The 27,624-nt window shown below is 48.5% G+C and overlaps 1 protein-coding gene across 3 annotated transcripts in view; it reads right to left on the minus strand.

Moving 5' to 3' along the window:
* Bhlhe41 (basic helix-loop-helix family member e41) overlaps window positions 1–26,944 on the minus strand; it is a 59,085-nt gene extending 32,141 nt beyond the window's left edge. For 2 of the 3 annotated variants that reach the window (XR_008214663.1, XR_008214664.1), the window contains exons 1-5: window positions 26,549–26,944; window positions 26,347–26,410; window positions 25,921–26,028; window positions 25,532–25,643; window positions 24,116–25,132 (exon numbers count right to left, since the gene is read on the minus strand). Coding sequence is in view for 1 of the 3 variants with exons in the window: in XM_052722199.1 (XP_052578159.1) it covers window positions 24,255–25,132; window positions 25,532–25,643; window positions 25,921–26,028; window positions 26,347–26,410; window positions 26,549–26,940 (1,554 nt within the window). In the remaining 2 variants the exon portion in view is untranslated. Of the gene's footprint in view, window positions 1–22,590; window positions 25,133–25,531; window positions 25,644–25,920; window positions 26,029–26,346; window positions 26,411–26,548 lie in introns of those variants that run through there. The other variant, XM_052722199.1, reaches the window with a different exon arrangement.
* Between the last annotated feature and the right edge of the window lie 680 nt (window positions 26,945–27,624).

Below are 27,624 nucleotides of genomic sequence, written 5' to 3' on the forward strand. Positions count from 1 at the left end.
ACCCTGGGGGAAGGGATGTCTGCTGCTTCTGCCGCTGGCCCACAGCCTGAGGACACTCCCAGAAGACTCAGCCTGGACACGGGGATACCACAGCAGCAGGTGCTTCTGCCCTTCGTCCTGGAATCAACTGCCTCTTGAGGACTTGAGGCGATCTATAGATGGCAGGGTTGCAGAACTGAGACTGAGTTCGTAAGAAAGGAAACAATGGCTAGAGAGATGGCTAGGAAGGGTCGGCCATGCAGGCAGGAGATTCTGAGTTTGCTCTCCAGGCCTATGTGAAGACCTGACGTGGCAGTTCCTGCTAAGGGTTGGAGCCAGGTGGCTCCCTAGGCAAATCAGTGAACTTCACATTCAGTGAGACCCTGTCCCCACCCCGATAAAGATGGAGAGATATAAAAAAAATTCATGATGACCTCTGACCACCACATACACACACACATAGACACACTCACATGAATTTGTGCATATACTACATACTGAACACACCATGCACAGATACACACACACACACACAAAGAAGAAAGAAAAAAAAAGAAAGAAATGACCTATAGAGACCTCTGCTGAAGTTCACACTTCTGACTTGACCTTGAGACCCTTGCGGGAAGGTCACAGCATGACTGGAGGAGGCAGTGTCAGCAGTCACTCAGAGGCCACCGATGCTACATGAAGAAGAGGGCTTCTGGGGTCTGTTACCTCACACACACCCACTCGGCCACATTCTTTTCGAAAGGTGCTACACACACACAAGCACTCACCCCCACACAGGCATACTGACACAAGCACACTCATACACATAAGCACATGCATACTAGCACACTCACACACAAACACACACATGCACTCACACACAAGCATACTCACACACACATGCATGCTCACACATGCACACTCATATACATAAGCACACACACACTAGCACACTTACACAGTGAGCACTCACACACAAGCATACAATGTACACTCACATACAAGAACATTCACACACAAGCGCACACACATATGTACACATATACACACTCAAACAAACACACTTACACACATATACACACTCACACACAAGCACACTTACACACAAGTACACACATGCACTCTCACACATGCACATTCACACACAAGCACACTCACACATAAGCACACATGCACACACACACACAACTTGCACACACAAGCACACACATCCCTCTTAAATGTCTACTGAATTCTAGGCATGGTGCTAAGAAGTACTGTGGATATCCAAATTAATGTTTTCAGCCAGGACCCAATAGTCCAGTTACTGGTGTTAATATGATTTTAAACAGGAACAGTAAGTGTGAGTACATTGGAAATGTTTCAAGTGGAGTGCTGTGGAATAACCCTTCTGTACACTGTAAATATGTATTGCTCTCATTGTTAATAAAACACTGGTTGGCCAATAGCTGGACAGAAAGAGACTGGGTGAGACAGCCTGACATGGAGAGAATGCTAGGATGAAGAGGGGCGGAGCCAGAGGAGTCACCAGCAGATGCAGGGAGAAGCGAGATGAACTTGCTGTACTGAAAAAAGGTACCAAGCCACATGGTAGAGCATAGATAAGAAATGTGGGTTAATTTAAATGTAAGAGTTAGCTAGTAACAAGCTTGAGCTATTTGCTAAACATTTATAAGTAATATTAAGTCTCAGTGTTACTTATTTAGGAAACAGCTGCCGGGACAGGAAAACTCTGCCTACAGTGGAGACTGTTGGGACATAACTGAGAATTAGCAGTTGGAGATGTTGTTTTTACCCATTATGTCCATTCTGTGTTCTCTGGGCAAACTGGAACTCAGATTCTGCACTATGAGAACAAAACAGGTCCACCATCTGCAACATGGCCTCAGGCTCGTCTTCATTTGTTCACTTGACAACATTAGAACCAGCACGGAAACAGACTTCTTGATGGGTGTTTGAAGGTGTTTCAGGAAATATTTATGGAAGGGAGAAGAACACTGTACGTGGGCAGCACCCCCCATGGACTGGGATCCCAGACTAAACAGAAAGGAGGGGAAAAGCATTTATTTCGCTTCCTGACCACGGATGCAACTGACAAGCTGTCAGTCCTCACCACCACGACTTCCCTGTCACGACAGACTAGATTTCTTTGAACTGTGATCCCAAATAAACCCATCCCTGTTGCACATGCCCACTGTGCACATGTGGATGTCAGAGGACAACCTGTAGGAACCAGTTTTCTCATTCACCACATGGATCCTGGGAACCAAAATCAGTTTCTATCTTTAAAAAAAAAAAAAATACGTGTGTGGGTATTTTGCCTGCATTTATGGTCAAGTATCATGTGTGCAGTGCCCATGAGCGCCAGAAGAGGGAGTCGGTGCCCTGGAACTAGTTATAGATGGTTATGCACCTCCATGTGGATGCTGGGAATTGAACCCGGGTTGTCTGGAAGAGCAGTCAGCCAATGCTCTTAACCACCTCTCCAGCTGGAGCGCAGGTTCTTAAGCCGTACAGCAAGCCTTTAGCTCCATTTCACTGGCCGCATGCTGACTTTAAAGCGGCCAGTGTCTTGGCAAGCCTACCTGTCAGGTCCCGTAACTAGCTCCTGAAAGTTGGGTAACATGGGGAAATGTAGGTCTGCCAAGGGTATGGAGTTGGCTTTTTGGTTGAAGGAACCAAGCTACATGTGTTTGAAATCGACCACTGGGCCCAGTGGGGTGAAGGCTGTGAGCCAAACCTCTAATTCCTCAACTGGTAAAAGCTCAAGGTAGCTGCCTTCCTCCCAGCTTGGGTGAGGACATTACATACACAGGGAAACCATCCCTCTTGGTGCCTTGACGCCCACTCCTCTGAATCGATTGTGCCCAGTCTATGATAGGTACTTGTCTCCCCACTGCTCTGTGGATGTGGGCCATTCTGGGCATGTTTCCGACTTGCACATGTTCTCTGGGCTGGAATGCTCTTTCCCCAGACCTCACAGCTGCTCTTTCATCCCTGTTAAATCATGGAAAATGTCATCTTCTTCCTGAGACCTGTTCTATCAATCTAACAACCATGATGCATTGCTTCACACTTAAGATGCCTAGTGTGCAGTATGAGATGAATTTCCGTGTGTGTGTGTGTGTGTGTGTGTGTGTGTGTGTGTGTGTGCGTGTGTGTGTGTTTAAGACAACAGAAATCCACAATCTTCTGTGTGTCAGCGGAGGCTCAGGGTGAGACACGTCAAGCCCACAGTCCTTGCATTCCTTTCTAAGGCCCGAGGGGAGACAGGTTTCCTACTCATCCAGTTGTCTGTAAGATTCAGCCCTCAGCCACAGGACTGAGGTCACCGACATCAGCTGAAGGCTGTTTTGGTTTTCCAGATGATTCTTACAATCTTAGCATCAACCTTTTTCCTCCATCTTCAAAGCTAGCAATCGCAGATCAGCCCTTCCTACACTTCAGCGCTTTCCTGATCCGTCTCTTCCCTCTCACTGGGCCAGTAAAGATTTTCCATCCTTAAGACTCAGGGGAGCTGGGCGCAGTAGCATATGTCTATAAGCTCAGCACCCAGGCCACCAAGGCCAAAGGCAAAGGATACTGAATTTGAGGCCAGCTTGAGGAACTGGGGCAGTCAAAACTAGGCCTGTGTTATCTTATTTCAGAGAAAAAGATGAAAAAACAAACAAAACCCACAAGGGCTTGTGGGATAAGTCTGGGTGTCCTGGATAATCTCAAATCATCCCCTGCCTCACTAGTGTCTAGAGCATGTACGTCTTGGGGAGCACTGACAATATCAAATATAAGGACAAGTGCCACATTGAAGTATCTGTTCTAAAATCAACTGTCAATTCCAGAGAAGTAAATAACTAATGTTTTTAAAAGTTGAGGTGACTCTCTCTCTTTGGTGGTCAGCGTGTTCCTAAATGCCAGAGCAACCTGTTGTACGTCAAGGTGTCAAGTGTGCCTCGTGAGCCCCTCATCACAAAGAGCATCCCTGAATTCCCACAGTTGTTGAGAGGAGGAGCTGGGTTATGAACCCACGACCCTTTCTCTTGGTCAGAGCTGATTGGCAGAGGGAAAGGCTCTTTACCCAAAGGCCATCTGTGATGCTTAGTTTTGGGTGTCAATTTGCCACAGCCTACAGTCACCTGGGAAGAGACCTCAACGAGGGCTTGCCTAGGCAGGCTGGTGGATGTAGGAGGACCAGCCCGCTAAGGGCAGCACCACTCCTTACGCAGGGGGTGCTGAACCACCTGGGAGAGAACCAGATAAAAGCAGCAGGCAGCATGGGTGCGTTTGATTCTCTGCTTGACGGTGGATGTGAAGTGACTAGATGCTTAAGTTCCTGCCTCGATTTCCCTTCATTGATGGACCATATCCCGTAAGCTGAAACAAACTCTTTTATTTCCGACTTTGTTTTTGTGAGGGTGTTTGTCACAGAAAGGGATGTGAAAGGAGAATACCAACAACCCAGGGCTTCTTTGCTGAGATTAAACAAGCCACAAGTAATAGGCAACGAGCTAATATTTTTCCAAATTGGTTGCTGGGCGCCAGACCTAGAGCAGTTCCTTCCTGTCCTCCACTTTGTTTCAGCATGTGTCCAGGATCCCAGCACTGTTTTAATTCTTAGTGATGGAATTACACATGTACACATACCTATTAGATGACAAGTACCTAAACGTCACTTGAAGACTTAGTGGCATCCATCACACTGGCATCTATGGTTAGTGCTACACATAAACCCTTCTACAGACTACTTTGAATCATGAAATTAGAGCGAAATCTTAAAACATGTCGATTTCACTTCCCTGGAGATAGACAATACTTTTGAGGTAGAAACAAAATGAAATGGCTGTATCTACTCAACCTGGAAAGGTATTTAAAGAAAGGTCCATGAAGGAGTCATATCAGTTCTGGAAGATTCTGTTGTTGTTTCATTGTTTTGAGGCAGTCTCCTGTACCCCAGGCTGGCCCACAACACCATATGCATCTAAAGGTGACTCAGGTTTGTACCTTCCTGCCTCCCAAGTGCTGGGGTCACAGGCATGTACTACACACTCAGTTTTATGCAGTGCTGGAATTTAATCCAGGACTTCAGAATATTAGGTATGATGGCTGTTCTTGGTTGTCAACTTGGCACACTTGGGGAGAGGGAATTTCTGTTGAGGAATTGACTCCATCACCTTGGTCCATGGGTATGTCTGTGGGAATATAATTAATTTTATTATTCTATGTGTAGAAGTGTTTGCCTACATATATGTCTGTGCACCACATACAAGCCAGGCCATGGAGGCCAGCAGACAGCATCTGATCCCCTGGAACTAGAGTTACAGACGGTTGTGAACTGCCACGTGGGTGCTAATCTGTGTCTGCTGGAAGAGCAGCCAGTGCTCTTTGCCACTGATCCATCTCTCTACTCCCCCCCCCCGTACATTTTCTTGATTGCTAATTAATACAGTAGGGATCACTGTGGGCAGTGCCATCTGTGGGCAGGTGAGTCTGGGCTGTATAAGAAAGGCAGCTGGACAAGCCCAGAGGAAGCAAGTCAGTAAGCAGCATTTCTCTGTGGCCTCTGCCTCAATTCCTGCCTCCAGGTTCCTGCCTCTGCTTCCCATGATGATGGGCTGTGACTTGGAAGCTGAAACAAACCCTACTCTTCCCAAGTTGGTTTTGGCTAAGTCTTTTATCACAATAACAAAGAGCAGACTAGAGCATTAGGCAAGCACTATGCTAAGCCACATTCCCAACCTGTGTGCACACATCAGCTCTTAACTTGAGTTAAGAAATCGAGAGGGCAAACTATGGTGGTGAATTCTTGCACAATCCACGGTGTGCCTGAAACCCATGATTTATCATGGGCAATGCTGACCTTAAACACACAGCTATGGTGGCACTTGTTAGGCTTCTCCACAGGAGAGTTGCTCTTTTTCTCTTTCTATACTTTTAACTTTTGGAAGGGAATCCCTCAAGCAGATTGTCCAGTTGTGGGCTTTGTAACTTGCAGGAACTTAGACCTAACAAGGCAGAAGGAACCTCAACCCAGAAAACCCTCCCATCGGATTGCCTACAGGCAAGTCGTGCGGGATTTTCTTAATTACTTATTCATGTGGAAGGGCCCGGCCTACTGTGGGTGGTCCTTGGGTCTATAAGAAAGCAAACTGAGCAAGCCATGGGGAGCAAGCCAGTAAGCAGCACCCCTCCACATCCTCTGCATCATCAGCTCCTGCCCTGACTTCCCTCAGTGATGGAGTGTGACCTGAGAGCTGTAAGCTGAAACAAACCTTTTCTTCCCCAAGTTGCTTTTGGTCATGGTGTTTTGTCAAAGCAATAGAAACTTTAACTAAGACCGATGTTTTGTTTACTCTTCAGTTTAAAATCTTTATGAAAATAGTACACTTCATAAGCATACCCATGTGCACTTCATCTAGACTCAGAATGATATTTTCCCTTATCTGCTGTATCATTCTCTTTTTGTGTACTTTATAAAAACATTCTATATATATTTATATTTAGGTAGTATTGCTATTTGTGTTAACATTTTGACTGAGCCTTTGAAATGAGTTGATGACCATTTACCCCAAATACTTCATTAATATCCCAAGAGTTCTCTCATAGCCATAACAAAATGATCAGTTCCAGGAAATTTAACATTAATATTACCTCTGTGTTGGAATGCCTGGTACTAGGCCTCTTTCCTTAACCATAAAGCTGGACAGACTATTTAAGGCAATTGTCATGACACACTGGAGAAAAAGCAAGCAAAGAGGTGAACCTCATGACAAACCTGGCTCTCTGCCCAGAGGACTTTTGTGACTGCTCTGCGGCCATCACAACCCAAGCAGAAGGAGACACTCCCTGGAGGCCCAGGAGAAAGAGACCAGAGGTGTTATAAGGCAGGGTCCTAGAGAGCTGGAGCCGTCCGTCCGTGCACACTGATCCACACTGATCCTCGAATGCACACTGATCCTCGAATGCTATTCCACTTCCCCTCACACCTCCCTTTTTTTTAAACTTCCTTTTAGAAATTCAGATTGAGAGCAGGCTAGCAAGGCCATTTCCAGAGTCAAGTATGAGGTGTCAAGACAGGGGGCATGGAGTGAGAATCGACAGTTTGAAACTAGAAGAAATGAGGATGAAGAACTCCCCCAAACACCAGCCTTGGTGAGAAGGTGCCCCAACCACAAACAGAAACGCACAGTGTGGACAAGAGTCTGCTTACCAAGTCCTGATCCTGGCTTTAGCAACGCTTGTAGTTAATTTATTTTTAAATGGACAGGCGAGGCTGGAGATGCGGCTCAGGAGGTAGGACGCTTGCCCAACACGCACGAGATTCTGGATTCGGTATTCAGCACTGCTTACACCGGGTGTGGTAGTGCATGCCTCCAATCCCAGTGGTAGAGAGACAGAGGCCTGAGGATTGGAAATTCAAGGTCATCCTCAGCTACATAGGGCGTTTGGAAGGTAGCCGAAGCTACATGAGATTATCTCTGTAAACTGGATCTGTAGTTAACCCTTAAAGTAGCTTCTTCATTCCTGAGTTGAATCCATTTTTGTGTGGTTTCCCTTGGTTCAGCAATTCTCAGCTGGCTGCACAGTGGAAAGATCTAGAGACCTTTGAGCGTTGAGCTGGGCCGGTTTAGTTGGATTCTCTGAGGGTGGAAGCCATGCAACATTGCCCAAGAAAAGGCCTCGAATAACTCTGATATACAAATGAACACGCTGTCCAGGACCTCTCAGGGTTCTTGGCTCAGGGGCTGTGGTTGGGGCTGGGAACTGAGGGCTGGGGTTGGGAGCTGGGGGATGGGAGTTAAAGGCTGAGCACTGGGCACTGGGAGATGGGTGCTGGGAGCTAAGTGCTGGGGTACAATAAGAAGTCACAACAGAGCTCCAAGAGGCATCTGGAATTAAGAAAGGCTTTAGTGTTCTCCCTCCTTCTCTTTTCCTGTGTGTGGTACTGCAGATTAACCTTGGGCCTGGCATACCCCACAAGCTACATAAGCTCTGGACCACTGGCCCGCATCTCCAGACCTCTCTCTAGTCCTTATTTGGGGACGGCATCCCTCTGTCTTCTCAAGCTGGCCTTAAACTGTAGTCCAGACGAAGCCTGAGGGTGGCCGCCGCCCCGGCCTCTGGAATAGCTGGGACCACCGGGCTGTGCCTCTGGCCTTGGCTTACTTCCGTACCTTCCAGTTCGAGAATGTTCACTGAAATGAATTTGTACCTCTTTGGATTTTTCTTAACTGCATCCTAATTTTCTTTCCCTGAGAACGTGGAGCTTCAGAACCGGCGCTTCCTAAGCTTTTCTAGGCACGGAAACCATCTGTCCTCTGGTCCAGGTGCAGACTATGACTTAACAGGTTTCACAATCACTGAAACTCTGCATTTCTTAGCTGCTGAAGTGACACCAGAGCAGCTGGTTCACAGAGCACACTTCAGCAGCATCGGCTCAAACCTCACCTGTGTCCCGGCAGACACAGCCGAGGAAGAACTGGGGTGGCCTGAAGGCAATCGCTACTTCTCTTTTGGGGAGCTTCCTACTTATTCCTAGACACACACAAACATCTTTTCTTAGCTTCGAAATTCAAGCTTGTTAAGTCCTGTGTATTAACAAGGGTGCTGGTTACTTCTGCTTGACATGACCTAAAACCTAGAGTGCCTCAGTGAGGTGCTGTCTAGATCACATAGCCTGTGGGCATGACTGTAAGGGATTGTCTAGATTGTAATGGGGTGGGGGTGATGGAGGTTGTCTAGGGCATTGCCAAGTTTGTTCCCTGACATGAACAAAGGTCAAACATCTGGGAAAGACAGAAGACCAAGCCACAGACAAGGGGGAAATAGCAGCTTTATACGTTCCAGCTGGGAGAAACCCAAGGCTGGCAGTCCACTAAACAGAAGCTGGTGTGGCTATTTTATAGGTTCCCTGGGTCTTCTCTTCCTCCTGTTGGTCTGTTTAGATGCCTGCCTCCATGCCTTTCCACCATTTCTCATTGAAATGTTTTCTGGTTACAAGAAGCTGCCATTCTGGGAAGTCTACTTTCCTTTCCTGGTCTTTCTACGTCCCTCCAGCTCTCCTTCATTGATTGCCTTACTTGCTGAGGTGAGACCTGGCTGGAGAGTGGGTGGCACCACTCCCCGTCTAGGCCCTGGACTGTGTCAGGAGTAGAGAAAGCCAACTGAGTGCTGGGCACTGGTTCCCTCTGCTTTCGACGGTGCATATGACGAGACTAGCTGCTTCCAGTTCCTTTCAGCTTGGCTTCTCTGAAAGAATAGCCTGCAAGAGTGAACGGAATAAGCCCTCACCCCTGGGTTGCTTTTCGTCCAGGTGCTTTACCATAGTAACAGAAATGAAAGTAAGCCCTGATGGCTGTTAGATTTCCACGCTAATGACGTGTTTGCCTCTCAACCATAGAAATGTTTTGGATAGATTTCGTTTTGCTTGGGTGTGGTTTGGTTGGTATGGTTCTAGTGCCTGTGAAGCCCAATTTCTTAGAATCCCAGTTACTCCTGAGAATTTCCCACAGGCTTGGCACAGGTGCTCGGTCCACATAGTGGCTGAGACTCTGGTTTCCTTATGTGCACATTCGTTATAACAGGCTCACGATTGCTTGAGGTTGTTGGGATGAGTTGTTCCAAAAGAAACTAATTAAAAGAACCAGACAGTATTCTTTTAAACCACACAGCATGCAAATAAATACATTGTACAACGCTCAGTCCAAATCAGCCTCCACACAAAGCTGCAGTTGTGGAGTGGCTGCAGGAACGGTAATGAAGGCAGAGGGAGGGTCTTCCCAACCTCCCTGTGCACCTTATAGGTCATTATCCAACACTGTTCAAACCAGACCGATTGGCGGACACATGAAGAGAGAAAGCATAGAAAAGGGAAGTGGTGGCGTCGGAAGGGAGGAAGACAGAACAGATTTAATGTGTTGCCAGAGGAGGTCAGGTGACTTTAAACCAGATAAAAGCTGTAAACAAAGAAATAAGAAGTTTAGTCTGGAGAGATGCTCAGAGGTGAAGAGCACGTGACACTCCTGCAGCGGACCCAACTCAGGTTGCCAGCACCCACGCTGTACAGTTCATAACTGCCTGTAACTCCAGCTCCAGGGGACCTGATGCCCTCTTCTGGACTCTGCAAGTACCTGTAATCACATGCATATCTCATGTGGCACAGACACACACACACAAAACACACAGACACAGACACACACACACACAACACACATATACACACACACAGACACACACACATAGACCTACACAGACACAGATACACACAAACACACACGCGCGCGCACACACACACACACACACACACACACACACACACACACACGACACAGACACATACACACACATAGACCCACACAGACACAGACACACATAGATACACACATATAGACACACATAGACACATACACACATAGACCCCCACATATACAGAGACCCTCACACAGAGACACATACACACTCACAGACCCCCACATACACAGACACACACACATACACATCTACACACAATTAAAAATAAAACAAAATTTTTTAAAAAGAATTAAGACTTTTAAAATCTTTAAGGAATTGTAAAGTAAAACTTGAAACCAGGAAGCCTAGGAAAAGCTTATAAATTGACATAATATGAACCGTAGGATAAAGCTGAATGAAGAACAGAGCAAGAAGATAAATTTTAAAAGGAAACTGGGAGACAAGATTATTATAAACATTTAATATTAACATTAAAATAAAAATGAAGTCATCTATGAAATAATTTAGAACATAAAATTCCAAATATGTAGATTGAAAGTAAACAGGGTAATAAGGATAGATATGAATAAGACATGGGATACTGTCTCAAAGCCTAGAGTGGGGTTAAACATATGTAGAATATACGATAATATGCATAGATTTAAAATATCATCAAAATCTTCAGAAAGATATAAAGGGAAAAAAAGAACAGAAAAAAAATCTAGAAATACAGGAAGACTAAGAGACCTGGGTCTTTGTCGGTCCTTGCCAAAAGGCAGTTTTCGATGAACAGGGAGTCCTGTGAGTCAGGGGGTGGGGAGGGGCAGAACACAATTCGACACCCCAGTCATGGAGGTTCCCCCTTGCTCCCCTCTGCAAGTCCCAGAAGGTCAGCCCCAGCCCGGGTAATCAGAGAGGACACAGAGGAGATGCCCTCACAGCTGGAGGCCCCCACCTGACCAGGAGAGACTCCCTGGGCCACCAGCTGCATTCCCTCCTGGCTTATCACCTCCAAATTTAGCCCACACTCCAGTCAGAGGGAAAGACTCTGTGTAGATCAATCGCCCCTTGCCAGCAGTTGTCCGGGGTCTCTAGAAAAACCAGACAGGCACAGCGTTCGTTTAGATTTTCTTAAAAAGGTATCTACTCAAAATGTTTACTGGGTGTGTCCCCTGCCCCATCAGTGGACTAGACTCCTGGAGTGAGGTGCTGAATGAACGGTGGAGGTCTCTCAGTGACAGCCGCAGCATCAGCACCTAGAGTCCCATCCATAGGGTGGCAGACAAAGCTTGAATGTGGAGGCTTGTTGCATGATAATTTGCATGGATTAAAAGTATCATCAAAATATACTTTCAGAAAGCTTTAGAGGAAAAATGAACAGGAAAAATTATCTAGAAATACACAAAGACTAAGAGACGTGGGTGTTTGTCTGTCCTTCCCCACAAGGCAGTTTTCCAAAAGGGGCAGGTTGGCTGGAGCACAGTGGGGTGACCTTTCCCTGTGCAGCTGGAGGGAGAGATGTGAGGATTCAAAGGGAGATGTGGAATGAGGTTGGGGGTAGGGGAGGTTTGCCTATGGCCTGATTCTCACCATGGTGTGGGGTTTCCTAACAGTGAGAGCTGGGAGCTAAGCAAAGGTCTTCAAGTAAGTGAGAGAGGTCTGGGAGGGTCATAAAGAATGCGAACTGGAGCTAAGATCCAGTAAACAACCTGGCAGACAGCAGCCAGGGACAAGCATAGGCCGGAAGGAGTGCCAGCCAGCATGTCACCACCAGGATGGAGACATACACAATTCATTACATATGGCTTGGAGTCTCAATGTGACAGAATTTAGAGACACTGAGTTGTGTCTGTCCTCACTACACGTTTCTGAGACACATGTTCAAGAACGACTTCCTTCAGGGACATTTGGGGTTAAATACTTAAAATCTCCAGGCAAGCACCCCAATCTTCTCCTTGAATACAGAGCTCTCCAGCTAGTCTTCTCCTGGCAGAACAGCACAGGAGTTCACAGCCACATTTTGTTTGTGATGCAGATTCTGAAGTTTGCTAAAATAGTTGGTGACACTGAGAAGGAGATGCACACATGATCTAAATTTCAGCTTGGCTGAGGAAAAGTACATGCTCTCCCAGCACTGAGCTGAAACAGCAACTGAGCTGCCATTGGTTGAGACTCTGAGCACACTGTTCTTGACATTTTCTAGGCCAACGTTACTCACTTACATGACCTGAGATGCTCTAAAGTCAGAGGTCGTTTCAGGGAAGGAAAAGGTAGAAGCAAAAGGCTGCACGTCACAGGTGAGCAGCTTTTCTACAGTCTCAAAGCCCAGCTTGAAGGGGACAGGCAGCACTGGCAGAGAGGTATGGCAGCGGACAAGAAATTCCCTTAGGATCCTCTGAGAAGGAAGGAATTATTTTTTTTTTTGGATTTAAAAAATTATTTTAAAAATAATGTGTGTGTGTGTGTGTGTGTGTGTGTGTGTGTGAGAGAGAGAGAGAGAGAGAGAGAGAGAGAGAGAGAGAGAGAGAGAGAGAGAGAGAGCGCATTCGCACAGTCCTGTAGGAAGGCCAGTAGAGGGCCTGAAATCCCCTGGAGTTGGAATTACAGGCTGCTGGGAGCTGTCGCCCACTGGTGCTGGGAACAGAACTCAGGTCCATTGACAGAGTGGCACCATTTCACCAGCCCCAGAGGGGGTCTGGGTTCTTTCACTCTCAGAACCCAGGTCTGTGTGAGAATCCCAGGGGGCCGAGCAGGAAGGGAGCCCACAGCAACAACTTTACCAGCCCTTGGATGTGGCTTTAGTTAGGCACAATGACAGCAGAGAATATGCATCACTTCTACCACACATCTGGATGTGCAACAGATGTTTATCACCGAAATGGAGACATAAAGAAAGGCCTAAGCACAAAGTGGGCAGTGTGCTGAGTTTTGACTAAGAGAGTTACGCAAGTTTGCATGGATGAGGTACAACTTCAGGGGAGTTTTGAGGCATGAGTGGGGGGCCTCTGAGTGGAAATCATTCTATCAGTGACAAGACACTTGGGAACAGAGCCTGAGGGACAAGTGCTGGGGAAGTGTGACTGGACCATCAAGTACATCCATCTTTGGGTTTGAGAAACAGGAAAGAGGCAGGACTTGGACCGCCTGTCCAACCAAGACCTGTGGCCCACAACCCCCCAGGCAATCTGTGAGTGCAGCTCAGCCCTGAACTATAAACCTCCCTAACACTACAAGGGCTTTTTGCAATTTTTTAAATAACTTGATTGTGGGGTTTCTGACCACTAACCGTAGATTTTAGTGTTAAGTTGCAAGGTCACAGGTTAGGCGCACCTGGGAGACTTGCTGTCCTAAGGAGTCCCTAGCTTCCTGTGTCCTTCTGTTTAGAATTTAATGATGCTGGCGGACGGCCAGGGCTGGGGGAAAGGAGGATTGGGCAAAGACACTTAAGGAGAGACTTGCAACAGTCTGGGTGAGGGATGATAAGGGTTTAAAGGAGGACAGTGGCTGTGGGAACAGAGATGAGGGTTTGGCTGTCAACAGTCCTTCACCGGGTACTTACCATGCGTCAGGTCATGTGACAGGTCCTGAGGACCCACCAATAAATGAGAACAAAGTTTAAAACCCCTGGCCAGCCAATCAGAGCTCCTACAGGCTGTGCATGTCACCAGAGGTCACAGTCAGGTCCCCCTCACTCCACATGGAGGTCAGGGGCCACAAGAGCAACGAGGTACAGCTTGGTAGGAAACCTGCCCTCTACTTGACCATGACAGGTATTCTCAGTGATAAACAGAGAAGTGACCAGAAACTTCTTTAAAGTTCGACCTTACAGAATTTCATTAACAATAAATTTGAATGTAATTTTAAACATCATTTGGACTGAGGTGAAAGTGATACTAATTGTACCGTGGTGGAGCTTGTGAGGTTGCTTGGTAGTAAGGACACTCGCCACCAAGCCCGGGAACCTGAACCGTTCCTAGAACCCCTGGGGTAGGGGAAGGATTGCCTCCATAAATCTTCCTCTGGCCTCCACTCATACATGAACACACTAAATATAAAAACATTCTACTGTTGTGGATGAAGGTTTTCTTTTCTTTCCTTGTTCTTCTTTCACATCCTTTATTCCTCCCTCCCACCCCCACACCCCTTTTTGAGAGAGGGTCTCACTCTGTAATCCACTCCAGCCTGGAACTGGCTGTGGAGCTTAGGCTGGCCTCACTCAGACTTGCAGCCCTGGAACTGGCTGTGGAGCTTAGGCTGGCCTCACTCAGACTTGCAGCCCTGGAACTGGCTGTGGAGCTTGGGCTGGCCTCAGACAGCCTAGAACTGGCTGTGGAGCTTGGGCTGGCCTCAGACAGCCTGGAACTGGCTGTGGAGCTTAGGCTGGCCTCACTCAGACTTGCAGCCCTGGAACTCACTGTGGAGCTTGGGCTGGCCTCACTCAGACTTGCAGCCCTGGAACTCACTGTGGAGCTTGGGCTGGCCTCAGACAGCCTGGAACAGGCTGTGGAGCTTGGGCTGGCCTCAGACAGCCTGGAACTGGCTGTGGAGCTTGGGCTGGCCTCAGACAGCCTAGAACTGGCTGTGGAGCTTGGGCTGGCCTCAGACAGCCTGGAACTGGCTGTGGAGCTTGGGCTGGCCTCAGACAGCCTGGAACTGGCTGTGGAGCTTGGGCTGGCCTCAGACAGCCTCGAACTGGCTGTGGAGCTTGGGCTAGCCTCATTCAGACTTGCAGCAGTCAATCCTCTTGCCTCAGGTGTCCCAGTGATGTCCGGCTAAGCGAACCACTTCTTGTCCTTCATTTGAGGCGCTGGGTTTTAAACCTGGGGCCTCTTGCACCTCGGGACACAAGACTTTTCCACTGAGCTACAGCCAAAGCCCATAGCAAAGCTGAATGCTTTAATGTACATCCAAAGTTAGAGGCGGCCACTCACCTTCCAAACCATACCGCATCTTTCCCTCACAGGTACAGATTGCTAGTACCGTCTGTCTCTCTCCTTACCTGACTTGTCCTGAGTCTTTACTATTGAGTCAGGGGGAAGGAAGCCCAGGGTAGGGCAGGGGAAAGGAAGAGTTTTGACAAGTTGGCGCTCTTGTCTTTGGAAACAATCAAACTGAAGCAGTTGCCAGAAGTGTTCATTCATCCACCCACAAAATATGAATGAGGCTCAATGCACACTTACAAAAGGCAGTCACATGGGGTCGGGGGACACACGTCATGTCCCTGGTGATCCAGGCTGTGAAGAAAAGCAAACATAGGGACCTGCTGGGCCAGTCTACCTGTTGCCTGCTGCTGCTTAAGACCTGTCTAGAGTGGCATCTGAAACAAAACAAAAAGCAGAAAGATGTTAAATTTAGTGATCCAGATGCTCTGGTGGGAGAGGGCAGAGGTGTTGAGACAGAAGAACTGGCAGGTGGAGACTTTATGGAAAGGAAAGGGTCCTTAAGAGCAGCCAGGAAGCAGAGTGGGGAGACAAGGACCAGGGGATGGATGGACTAGCTAGACAGAGATTACATCATCGTCTTGTCTTCTTCCTAAGAGTCGGGTGAAAAAAATCACAGGCAGAGGGACATGATCACTAATTAGCAAAAATAGCAACTGATCAGCAAAGACCAGGGTCTTGAGGGACTCTGCTGTCAACACCAGAAGGGATCAAGTTTATATGGTCCAGACTGTGCCTGACACGGGAATTAAACATGTTTGTTGAATCAAGGTCCTGGCCGTTTTTACTGCTTTATATTAACTATCTGTCTTGGGCAAGCAGTCTTGCATGTGTGGAAGGCAGGGCATTATTCAAATTCAACCTACAGGAAATCATGCATGTATGTCATTAAAAAGCAAACTCAAAGCCTTGTGTTTCATTAATGCCTGCCTCTAGGGTGGCACTCCTGTGCCCTTCAGACCACAGCATCACCTGACTTGTCCAAATATCACTGTTATCTGAGATCATTTCCCATCACATGGCCGAATCCTAATTTGCAAGGGAATGATGGTGCTGGAATAGCTTTGCAGCATCCCGGGGAGAATTATGTCAAAAGCATTAACCCTCCCCCGAACACCTCTAAATCATTCATTTTGGGGTTTATAAATGTGTTGCAGGAAGTATTATATAATCAAACAATACGGTAAACTCAAAAAGCCAAAGTCTGAGACCAGATAATTTTTTCTGGAGAGGTTGGTAAATAATTCTTTAATATATAACAACCCATCCTTCAGCACAGATTCACTCGATCCATCAGGCAAAATCCACTAATTATACCCCTTCTCGCCCGCCGCCCCTCATTAGGAGGAATCCGATTTACTAATCTATACGTGAGACCAGCACAAGGGATGCCCATCTGCAGCCTGGGCTCCCCCCACCAGGAAGGCTGAGAAAGTGCAGCGTCATCAGCTGCAGGAGCCCGAGTTTCCTAAGGCCAGCGCAAGCGCACTGGGCTGCACCCCCCCTTCACGTGCGGCTCAGCGTGCGCAGAGACACGTGTGGAAGCACGCGACCATGCCTGGCCCAGAGTACTGCTGTACTGTGAACTCCGTGTGTGTGTGTGTGTGGGGGGGGGGGGGGGGGATGACATCATCCCCAGTCTTGTCGCTAGGCAACCTGAGAAGGCATCTTCCTGCCCTAACATAAGCGGCCATTGTGCCCCTTCGGACCAGACTTTTGAATGAATGAACGTGCAAACCTGTAGCTCAGCAGTGTGTTATTACATCCAGTGTGTCTGCAGAGAACCTACGGGTGTGGGCACGTGCAATCAGGTGTGCCTGCCTGCTTGGTCACATGTGGTTACAAATTATAGTATTGTTCCAGATAGTTCACTCATGAAAACGGAGTTCCTCCCTAGCTATCCTGTCGAATCTGGAGTCGGGGTAACACCATGGCTTAGGGGGTTCCTGATGCCCAGAGCAACTCAGGCCCTGGGAGAGGGGTTCAGGCAGAGCTACTGTGGGAAAGCCGGCAGGCAGCTGGGAAGCCACCCCGGGAAGCAGACTTTATCACTGAACTGCAGGATGTCCACTACCTCTGTTCACATCCTCGTGGGAAGGGCCTGGAAATCGAACCCCAGCTAAAGTTCACCAAAAACACCCTATATAAAACACTGCAGGGGGCCGGGCGGTGGTGGTGCACACCTTTAATCCCAGCACTCGGGAGGCAGAGGCAGGCGGATCTCTGTGAGTTCGAGGCCAGCCTGGTCTACAGCGCGAGATCCAGGAAAGGCGCAAAGCTACACAGAGAAACCCTGTCTCGAAAAACCAAACCAAAACAAAACAAAACAAAAAAAACAACAACAACAAAAAAAAAACACTGCAGGGGGCTGGGAGGTGGCTCAGTGGTAGAGCACTTGTCTGGGATGCCCAGGCTCTGAGCTCAATCCCCATCACTTCAAAAATAGATGGATGAATGGATGGTTTTGGATGGATGCAACATAATGCAGATGGGATGTATATAACAGGAGCAGACATGGTTGACATGTCTGAACCATGCCATGGTTCAGCAGTCTGAATCTCATGGAGCTTGAATCTAGATTATAATAAGGAGACCCTTCCCCCTCCAACCAAAACAAAAACAAGAGGCTGTAGAAACGGCTCAGTGGTTAAGAGCATATATTGCTTTTCCAAAGGATAGAGTTCAGTTCCCAGCACCCATGTTGGGTGGCTCACAACCACCTGTGACTCCAGCTCCAGGGCATCCAATGACCTTTTCTGGGCCTGTGGGCACCTGCACATGCACGCGCGCGCACACACACACACACACACACACACACACACACACACACACACACATTTAAAAAGCATTAAAAACAAAGTGAGAAAACAAAAAACCATGTCCTTCCTTCCTTTCCCATTTGTTCAAATCCTTTTCCCAGCTCGAGGTTGTTTGGTTCTGGTCCCTTAGTCAGAAAGCTCTTAGCTGAGGGAATGCCACAAGGTGGGGGAGGGAAAAACAAGCCGGATCATGTGCAGCGTTGAAAACCAGGAGCTACGTATTTCTGGATGTCTCCAAAAAGTGAGGAGGGCAGGAGATGGAATGTTGTAAGGAACCTGAACCCCTTTCTGGGGACTTCATCTGGTGGTGCTGCTGTTGCCCTGCTGTGGAGAGATGACTGCAGACCCGCCTCTTCCCTCCACCATTGCTTCCAATGAGCACTGTTGCTCTTAAGGCCGTTTGTGGCCTAAACCAACTTATTCTATGACAAAACCTAACTCCCCTCATTCGAACTGTATGTAGTTTGGTGGTGGGGTGGTGATGGTGGCACACACTTTTAATCTGCACTTATGAGGCCAAGGTAGGCAGTTGTCTGAGTTCAAGGCCTACAGAGTGAGTTCCAGGACAGCCAGGGCTACACAGAGAAACCCTGTTTCAAAAAGACCCAAACAAACAAAAACCAAAACCCACAAAACTCTTGTTGTAATAGTATAAAGAGCAGTAAATTCTGAGCCAACAAATCTAGTTCCAATCTTGGTGGTCCTCGTGGTACTTGCCCGTGTCTTCTCCCCACAAGTTTTTGAAAAAGTAGGCCTTTGGATGCCTGCTTCCTCTCTCCTTACTGAGTGGGGAACTGGTCATCAATCCCTTCTGTGAAGGGATAGAAGTCACCATGGGGTATTTTTGTTTGTTTTGTGTGTTTGCTTAGAACACATGCCCCACAGGAGGCAAGGCAGAGCTGACTGTGAATACATTTTCCCCTTCTGCACTATGATAATCATTATACAACAGTAAAACTACATCCCACTGCAGTAGGAAGTGTCCGGACTGTAGTCCCAGCCTAGGGTCCATTCCCACAGGAGCTGCTGAAGCTAAGAGTCAGCAGGGCGGTCAGGGTATCAAGAGAGGAATTAGGAGCCTTCCCTCTGACTCCAGGTTTAATATAACTGACAAAACGAAAGCACAAGGCAGGCCGGTCGGAGTCCCGGTCCAAGTCCCGGTTGGTCGGAGTTTTCACATGAACTCTCTGCAAAACCCAGTCAACCCTCTCAGCCTCTCCCACTCCACCTAGCACGAGTCAGCAAACCCCACAGGGCCCAGCTTTTCACACACCCCTGCAGAGCACTCGCTCTGCTCCTGTGTGCTTGGTCTGAGTCTAGCTTTTCGACCTCTGCAACACTGAGACCCTGAGGTTAATCTCTGGTACGCCGGCCAGCACTTACCAATGCCTCGACCTAAAACAAGAGGAACCCAAGTGCGTGGCTCCACACACCTGCCATCTTGAGACTGTGTGTGTGTGTGTGTGTGTGTGTGTGTGTGTGTGCATGCGTGCATGCATGCGTGCAGTGGGCCTGGAGCTTTTCCCCAGAGGCTCTGCCATGGGTGTGTCTGAAGACAACGGCCCACACACTCACCCTGACAGTTTCCAGGATGTTCTCTCTGGACCTGTACCCAGCATGTTCAACGCCTAGGTGTTACAACCCACAAGAGGGGTCCAGGGTTATCCATGAATGGAAATGCCCATGCAGTCTTCACCAATCCCGTTCTCACTGACTTGAAAGAAGCCGCCAGCCAGTCACATAACTTACTTCTAACATGAGAATGTTATCTTATTGTTTACCATCATCTGAAACCACTGGCAAGTGGATTTTATTTTTACATACTAATGAAAACAAAGTACTTGAAGATTTCAAATAATCCAATATGGAACTGCTGAGAATCTTACAGTTTTAGAAAATAGAAAGAGATAGCTTGAAGAAGAAACCATCACTGAGAATATGCTCGAATAATTTGCTTACAGCAAAGCCCCTGGGGCCTCAGTTTGAACCTATTTACTCTCATTTTAGACACACATTACAAATGGGTGTGGTTCTGTCCCAGTCCACAGTAAACAGGCACCAAATTAGGTAAGCATGGAGGTGGCCTTCTGACCACTGAGAAGTGACAGTTGACAGACTGGCTGTGGAAGGCTGAAAACCCCATTAAAAAGCAGATGTAGCCAGGTGTGGTGGCCCACACCTTTCATCCAACACTCCACTGGCAGAGGCATGTGGATCTTTAGGAGTTTGAAGACAGCTTGGTCTACATAGGCATTCCAGGTCAGCCAGTGCTATAAAGTGAAACCCTGTCTCAAAATAAATAATCAGACACAAAAGCTCTGTATGGATCAGCTCAAGTGCAAACACTGCACACAAAATGCACAACATGAAAGTGATGCTTTTAATCCCTGAATTATTAGTAAACATTTAATATGCATTGGGTATTTTTTTAGGATATGTGTAAAACATTCCAGAGGATCGATATAATACATTTTAGTGCACTCTCTACTCAATTTTTTCAAGGGAAAGAAAAATAGCATTAATCTAAAAGCGTCTGTTGTTTATGGGGGTATCTCTAGATTCAGTTTTAAAATATCAGCTCCTTTTTAAGTATAGTTTTGTATTTACTTGGAGTTTGCACTGGAGTACAGGAAATACGATTTTAAGGGGCAAAGAATTCCAAGAATAGCATGTTTGTAGTGCAAATCCCTTTATACCTCAGAAACTGCAACTGTCACTCCTCTGCTCATGAAAAGCTGGCTCTTGAAGTAGGTGTGAACACAAATTGCAAATCTACCCAGAACTTGCTTAAACTATCATGAGGACATTTGTTAGAGGTCCTCAATATATTGATTTGAAGGTTCAATGGATTAAGAAAAAAATTTAGTCAGAGCTATGCTGCTTGCTGAGAGAAAACTGCCACTTTCACAATAAGGAAGCTAGTCTTAAGTCCCCATTCATTTCTACCTGAAATAAAAAGCCTTTATGGCCTGTTTGCCCAGCCCTGTCTTCCCAAGTCCCTCATGGGCAGTCACCTCCCACAGAGAGGACAAACACTGACCCATGACAGACAGAACCAGGCTAAGGTCCTACATGACAGGAGTCACAAACGCTGTGGTCCTTGCAGTCAGCAAGAACTTCAAATGACAGCAGTTTCAGAATGATGGGACTAGAAGTCAAGACTGTCACAGCTCTAGGTTCTAATGCCTTAAAAATACGAAGTGTGGCTGTGTAGTGGGGGCACTTATAAATTCATGGAAAAGTTTGCTAAGAAATCTGTTTCTGCAAAATTGATGAATACTGCTATTATTAAATGAAGATTCACAGTTTTAAGATGAAAAATCATGATGTACTACATTCAGCTAATGTTTCAAGTCTGCAGACATAGATACCTCCTTAGTGAATTCTAATGACTCCGCAGTTAATTCGTTAAAATCAACCAACAATTCAAATAATAGTTTTCAAAGGTTGAGGCCCAGGCCAGTGGAAGCGTTCTGGCCCAGCTTGCCCAAGGTCCTGAGTGCTATCCCCAGACAAACAGAAGATCACATTTTCAGATGTAATATGGAAAATACTAGTTTTTCTTTTTTGCCCTAAGTTTATGGTTTTATCATGTTACTATATGTAGTTTCAGACTAAGTAAATGACCTAAAAAATCTAGCCAAAGTAAAAAAAAATTTATTACATGTCACAAAATGGTGCCAATGTCCACTGTTGGACCTTCAAATAGATTGCGTCTTTTTTCGTCATGATAATGGCAGTGAAATGTAGCTCAAAATACTTAAAATGCTCTTTTCCATAATTTTAGTTTCAAGTGAGCCATCTAAATCATGACAGACACATTATCAAGGGTCACAAACCCTTCTTTTCTAGGGTTGATCTTTGTTTCTTCAGTCCTATGGTTGGTTAGTTTAGCGAGCTTTACTCAATCAAAATGAGCATGCTTGGTCCAGAATGCTGTGGTAGCAGATGTTCGCTAGCAGAGGGCAACGTGGCCACGCACTGGCCCTCAGCGCCTGCCTGACCTGGCCCAACTTTCTGTACAAAACTCAGGGGACTGACTGAGATGTCTGGGGCTGTGGCTTAGGTCTACTAGGCCTTGGCTGCTTGTCAGTCGGCAGAGGGAGCACTTCCCCTACATCTTAAAACCATCAGTCAGGGTTCAATACCACCACTAAAAAGGAAACGGACAGAGTTTTGATCATACACTTGAAAAAAGTCTAGAAATTGTTTCCTGAACTCAAAGGCAAAGTCCCATGCCAGGGTTATTTTGTAAAAGTAAAGCAGGCAAAACATATGCATGAATGAAACATCCAGTGGTGATGTGTTTAGGAAAGAGAAACACCAGACCACACAGGAGAGGCTGTTTGAGGTCACGGACCCAAACCTGGTAAATCATGAAAATATTAGCAAACTGGGGCTAAGGCAAACAAACCACCAGTGATTGCTAGACTATTCCTTTTGCAGTTTTCATTGATATACTGGAGACAAGCTGGGACGCAAGGCCAGAACCAGGAGTCTCCCTGGAGACCAATGACAGAAAACCAAAACCAAAGAGACAAACCGTGTCCAAGGACCCTGATGAGCTCTTGTCCAGATACTCAGAAGTCTCTGGAAACTAGTGGGGGTATTCAGTATTGTTTAATTATTAGACAACCTCGTATCATATATAAAGTTTTTATTCCTTAGTAAGAATTTTTCAATCACAAAATAGTGTGGCAATATTTAGATAATAGAATTTATGGAGTGCTGAAAATACTAGAATATAAAGATAGTTTCTAGCTTATCTTTACATACCAAACTTGTCTAAACCAGCTGGTTTCTTGCAGACAGTATTTATTTGTTTAATAATTTAAGACAGCGTAAGCTTGCACCTAGCATTATAAGCATTGTAACCAAAGTGCAAACATTTCACCAAGTCCTCCCCAAAAGATATTTTAACTAAAAATATCATTAGCACGTATCTTCTCCCTACAAAAATAGCATGTCAGACATCATTAATTGGGTGTATTAACAGCTATGTACATACAGCCGCCTTGGTAGGCTAAGAGTTTAACGTTGTTTAAACACAGCGTTTGAGGCAAACAGTAGCAACAGCAGCAGCAGCAACAGCAAACGGACCCGAACACACTCATAGACCCAGATAATGTCTTCACTCCAGACTATTGTGTCTCACCCCTTACATAACATTCAAGTGAGATTTCTCAGTGCTACCTTGGCAACAAACTAAAAATATCTAGACAAGGTCTTGGTTTATGCCTTATTTTAACAAGCTTTCTTTCTGATTATCTGGCATCTGGTTTGGTCTCCAGAGATAGCAGGGCCTGGCAGGACTCCCCTGTACCTCTTCACAGCACTTCCGATTACAGGGGACCACTAGCCCTTCCTCCACGTCTGTCATCTAAGAATGTGAGCACAAATCAATCAGTCTCCAGCCCAGCGCACTTAAAAAAAAACAAAAACAAAACAAAACTAAACCGTTAACGTTACAAAAATTTGGGACCATGATGGGTAAAAGAACGCGCAGTGGCGGGGGTGGGTGGGTGACACGCATCAGAAACACAAACATGACCTATGGCATATGCACAGGAATTGAGAAATTAAAGTGGGGCAGAGGATTTGAGGTCAATTGTCAATAAAGTGCCAGCGAAGGCGTCCAGGGCTCCAACCTCCCTCCCCAGCTCCCACCCCAACACAGGGCCTGAGGATGGCCCGACTCTCCCAGTCTTTCCAAACAAGTGCAAGGGGTAACCACACCGCTCCAACCACCTCCCAGGAGGGCAACGGCATCCTCACCTCTGAAAAAATGAGTACCTTTCAAAAAGCCAAACAATACAAAATACTGACACGTGTAAATTTAAGTCTCAGGAGATCCTGGGTTAATGGAGTGCCTCCTAAAGGGACAGCTGGGAGGCACACCTGCTGCACCAGGCCCCAGAGTCAGAGGACCCTAGCACCAGGCTCCAACTGGTTCCCCATGGCTCTCCCACCCAACACACTTCCAGAACCAGGCTCTGTCTGGAAAAGGGAGGGGGGCACGGACTAAATTTACGGAGGGTAACAGAACATAACCAGTATTTCTCACGGAGGATCTGTGACGGCGGGGGTGGGGGTTGGGTGTGAGCGGGCAGAGGGGTGGGGTGGCAAAAGGGTGAGAAACGGGCAAAACAGGAACTCCAAACGTACACAAAACACCTGTTTTTGTCCTAAGCCTGCCGAGCATCTCTTACTCTTCCTCCCTGGCACGCGTTAAGGGGCGTTTGAACTTGGAAACCGGGCGACTCCTCCGGAGCCCTTTGCCCCTGTTCTGGAAGAGCTGCGGGGCTCAGGGGGCATCTTTGGCCGGCTGTGAGGCATCTTCCTGAGAGCTCTCCGGGTTCCCTGCGCGCGGCAGGTGGGTGCGGCTGTGAGCGTGTTGGGGGCGCAGCGGCCCGGGGGGCGCCACCTCGTGCGCCAGCAGAGGGACACCGGCGGCCGCGCCTGCCTTCTCAGGAGGCGGCGACAGCACGGACGACAGGCAGGGGAAGGCGGCGGCGGCGGCTGCTGCGGGGATGCCAGGATACAACAGCGGGAAGGGGGCGGCCGCCGCGGGGTACAGATACTTGTCCAGGCCGCTCTTGTCCAGCCAGGGCTGCACGTAGGCGGCGGCGGACGGCGACAGCAGGTAGAAGGGCAGGCAGAAGGGCGCGGCGGCCGGCTGCGCGAAGGGCGCGCCCCCGCCCAGGGCCACCAGCGAGCCGAGCAGCGCGGGCTCCGGGCCCAGGAGCGCGCCGCGCGCCTCCAGCTTCGGCCTCTTGGGCGCAGGGGACGGGTCCCCAGGTGGCTCCTGCTTGACGGCGGCGCGGCCCTGCTCCGCCTCGCCTCCGTAGCCGCTGTCGGTGTCCGTGTCATGCTCGGGCTCGGTGCCGGGCTGAGTCCGCTGGATGACCGGCACGCAGCGGGCCGCGCGCTCGGGGCCCGGGGTGGCCGCAGCCCCCGTGCTGCAGGGCGCGCGGCCCGGGCCCCTGCCCGGGGGCACCTGTGGCGTCAGGAGCTGGGTGGCCACGGCGTGCAGGTGGCTGACGAGCTGGGCACAGCGCGGCTCTCTGGGCGTCCAGCTCTCAAAGCGCGCGAGGTATTGCAAGACTTCTTTGGCGCAGGTTTGAAACCCCGAGTGGAACGCATCCAAGTCGGCCTGGACAGGCGATTTCAGAGAGCGCTCCCCTAGGGTGCACGGGGGAGGGAGGCGAGAAGAAAAACCGCGGCATTAAGACATCTGCTCATCACGTGGGCCCTGCGCTGCCTACAGTGAGCTAGGCTTTTCCTGGGCATTCCAGCGATATAATCCGCAGACTGCCGAGAGGAGGGGGTGGTGGGGTGAGGCGCTCTCCTCCAGGCTGAAAAACCCAACTAGAGAGGCGCAGCCGCCACTTTAAATAAAAACGGGGCTCCTCCAGCTCTGCAGAAAGCCTCTGGGATGCTCTGGGTACTTGGCACCGAAGGGAAAGCATAGAGGATGTTCACTAGGAGCAGGATGCGGTGCAGAGTTCTAGGAGTGCGCCCCCAACGCTACCCGGTTTTATTTTTATTTTTATAAGGGCAGGCTTCTTCGGACCCACTTACCATTCTGTAAAGCAATTATCTTCTGATGCTGCTGCTCCGTTAAGGCTGTTAACGCTTTTAAGTGCTTCAAAGTTAATTCCAAAACTACTGCTTTCTCCAGATGCCCCAGGGTCTGCAGTGGTGCAAAAAAGAAGGGGGCAGGGACTGCTTAAAAACACGGATTTTACTTCATCAGTTCCCCACGCACCCAGCAACTTAGGCAAAGCAGGTCGTCAGGGATCTCTTTGCCTTCGGCCCGGAGCCCCTGTGCTGAGTCTCTGGGAAACTCTCCAATACAGCACAAGTTGGAAGTCAGGCCTCTTAATATTTACATTTATTACCCTATCTTGGGAGTTATAGCAGGCCAACACACCCTGGAAATCATCAAAGAATGAAAACGTGCATCTTACTGTCAATTTTAGATGTTCAGGCAGTAAATCTTTCAGCTGAGCAATGCATTCATTAATTCGGTCTCTTCTCTTCTTTTCTATTAATCTGTGCGGTAATTTGTAGGTATCCTTCATGCATGAGCCGGGGAAAAAGACGGCCGTAAGCTAGACATTCACTCATTCGCTTACTGGATAGAACCCTCCCACCCCAACCTCCAAACGCACTATGCAATGAACTAATGCCCAGGAACGCTCTCTCCTCTGACTTCTAAAATGCAATTTAAATTCAGGTGCGGTGTTGAATATCCCCCCGAGTATCCAGCAAGCCACTTAAAATTCACAGTTAGAGAAGCTCGGGGCTGGAATACATTTGCGGGCAGAGTTTCCCTGCGAAATCAATGGCCCTAATTAACTACCCAGGCGGGTTATGGGAAACTTAAGACTTACCTTGGTGTCATCCCGTTTCAAGCTCCTTTTGGGTTTACACATATACAAAGAGGAATAATCCAGTCTGCAAAAACAGAAATCAGCATCAGGCCCCCATTCCGGGAGGGGCTCTGCCCTCACCCGCTCCATATCACTTTGTGCAGAAAAAAAAAAAAGCCAAACCGACTCCTAGACAGAATTCGCAACGGTGCGTACACCTTACCCTATAAAATCCCTATGTTCCAGTAACTGTCTCTCTTGCAAATGAGGGATTCCTTCGTCCATGTTCAATGGCTGTCCGTTTCCTCCGTTTCGATTTGGAGGGTTCTGTCCTGTAATCTGTGGGACGTTCGCCTGGGGAGATCTTGGGGGGATGTGTGCGTCTCCAGGCTGTCTCGCTCTCCCTCTTCGGTGCAGTGTTGAAAGTGTGAAGCAGTTGGCCGCCCCTCCGCCCCGTGCTCGCTCGCTCACCCTCTCGCACACCCGCGCGCGCACCCCCGCGCGCGCATACACGCACTGCGCTGGTAGTTTGCTCTCACTCCGGGCAGTGTTTGGCCACAGGGCACGCGCGTCGCCGGCCAGACCAGCACCCAGCTCACGTGCGGAACGTACCATCCGCCGTCCAGCCCGGAGGGGGGCGGGGAGGAGGGGCCGGGAGGGGGCGGGGACACCTGATCGGGGCCACCGGGAGGAAGCGGCCACCCGGGCCGAGGCGTTCGTCTTCCCCGAGGCGCTGCAGGGCGCGGGGGCGGGGCGGGACGCCGGGCTCCCCCGGCTCGGCCGGCATCTCGGTGCAGAACCGTGGACGTGGCCTTTTGCTTTCCCACCGATTGCTGTTGGTTTGGGCCAGAGAAAGGACGCGAATTCCCGGTGGCTAAACTTCAGCAGGGAAGGAAAATTCCGAGGCTTTGCTCACTGCTCACTGGTCGGGCGTGGAGGGAGGGTAGGGTAGGAAGACACCCCCCTGGCACTGGCTGGAGGGCTATCCTGAGAAGGGGTGACTTGCAATTAGCTCTTTGGAAGGATTTAAGATCAGTGAAAATGTAGTCACTGGTTCCGAATGTCGCATTCCAAGTGGCTTTGGCGACACGGTGTCCCCGGGCTACCTAAACTTCCCGCAGCAGCCGGAATTGCGGTGCCACGAATCACAGCAGCAGATGACGTTTAGGGCCTCGGGTGCTCCCGGGGGAGCTCAGAGAGGGGGAGGGGTGGCACGGAGCGGGTGGCACGTAAGGTCTGCTGCGGGAAAGCCACACAGTCCGGGTCCTGCCCGCCCCAGCTTGTGAGTCGCCGTGCTGC

This window comes from Peromyscus californicus, unplaced genomic scaffold, assembly GCF_007827085.1.
Source record: "Peromyscus californicus insignis strain IS unplaced genomic scaffold, ASM782708v3 Scaffold_6__1_contigs__length_162567912, whole genome shotgun sequence".
Lineage (NCBI taxonomy): Eukaryota > Metazoa > Chordata > Mammalia > Rodentia > Cricetidae > Peromyscus > Peromyscus californicus.